General features: G+C 57.4%; 1 protein-coding gene across 1 annotated transcript in view; it reads right to left on the bottom strand.

Moving 5' to 3' along the window:
* Positions 1–1,030: 1,030 nt before the first annotated feature.
* Positions 1,031–1,496, bottom strand: part of FEZF2 (FEZ family zinc finger 2) — a 3,334-nt gene continuing 2,868 nt past the window's right edge. The window contains exon 6 of the mRNA XM_006779149.2: positions 1,031–1,375. Coding sequence (XP_006779212.1) covers positions 1,116–1,375 — 260 coding nt within the window. The 3' untranslated portion in view covers positions 1,031–1,115. The remainder of the gene's footprint in view (positions 1,376–1,496) is intronic.

A 1,496-nucleotide genomic window follows, 5' to 3' on the forward strand; every position in this document is an offset into this window, starting at 1 on the left:
GGGGCGGAGGAGGGTCGGCGCGCCCAGCCAGTAATCCGAGCTCGTTGATTATCCAGATTCGGATCAAACGGGGCGCGGCGGCCGGCCCCCTCCTGGGAATGATTAGATGATTAATGTAATGGTGTTTGAAGGGTCTCTGTTTTCTCTCTTAATTTGGGTCATTACTTAGGAAGCAAGCGTGAGATCATTTCAGCAGCGCGCTCGGCGGCGCAGAGGAGATCGCTAGCGACTCAGGAAATGGGCTGCTGTGCTGGGCAGTAGGTCGCCCAGAGAAGCGTCCAGCCCAGAAGCGCCCCGACTGGGCTCGTGCCCGACCGTTTACCCCGCACGAGGAGGCGCTTTGCTCGAGGACGCACCCCAAATTTGCTCCCCAACATCCAGCCACTTTGAACCCCTCTTTTAAGAAAAAGTCATTCAAATAAAGCAACACCCAGAATTCTAGGCGTCGGAACAGTCACCAAATAGAAACATTTCATCACGTGGAGGCCTTTTCACCCAAGCTTTGGGTGGGGGGTCCGCGGGGGGGCGGGGGTGGTCTTAGTGCGCAAGCGCAGTAGGAACACCGGTTTGGCCTCACAGTGGTCCCAGCTCCCGGAGGAAGTCGCATTTGAGCAGGGAAATGCTAGGAACGCGTATTTCCTTCTCATTCTTCGGCGTTGCTGAGCTGGCCGCGCCGCGAGGGGACAGGGGGCGGGAAAGAAAACGCGAACAACGATCTATTTATTGAGTCATATATGCATATATTCCGTGTTCGGATGTACAGGAGGATTTACATGGCTGTAGAAAGACGGCGGAGGGCGCCTTGCTCTTCCCCGGCGTCCAAGTCACAGGCTGGCGTCGCCCCCGCCGCCCGAGGAGCCGCGAGGCCCGGCATTAAATACGTTTCGGCGCACAGGGTTTAAATAAGTTTCCCGAATATACAAAGGTGGGAGCCACGCTGCTTGCTGCCAGTCATCGAGGAAACGTGTAACTTTCCAAAAATATGCTGGTTTCGATAAATAGACTTTAGCCTCTCTGCTATAGTTTTTTTCCCCCTCTTAATTTTAGACATGAGTTTATAGGTGTGATCTGTCTGGGGGTTGGGTCGGGTCGAAGGGAGGGCGAGGCCGTAGCTCTCAGCTCTGCACGGTCCGCGTCAGGTCCTTGGTGGAGGGGGTGGCAGGGCCCGCGCTGTCGTGGAGTTTGCGCACGTGCTTCTTGAGGTCAAAGTTCCTGCAGAAGCCCTTGCCGCAGGTGGCGCAGGTGAAGGGCTTCTTGTCGTTGTGCGTGTGCATGTGGAAGGTCAGGTTGTAGACCTGGTGGAAGGCCTTGTTGCAGATGGTGCACTTGTACTGCTTCTCGCCGCTGTGGGTCAGCTTGTGGTTCTTGTAGTTCCCTGCAAAGACCGACAACAACCATGTTCGGGGATGGGGCGGCAAGGGACGGGCGGAGCCGGGCCTCCGGGGGTGGGCTCGGGTGCCCGCGCTCAGATGGCGACGCTGGGCTGAGCGGGCGCG

The sequence above is a fragment of the Myotis davidii genome, unplaced genomic scaffold (assembly GCF_000327345.1).
Source record: "Myotis davidii unplaced genomic scaffold, ASM32734v1 scaffold189, whole genome shotgun sequence".
NCBI classification, from domain to species: Eukaryota; Metazoa; Chordata; class Mammalia; order Chiroptera; family Vespertilionidae; genus Myotis; species Myotis davidii.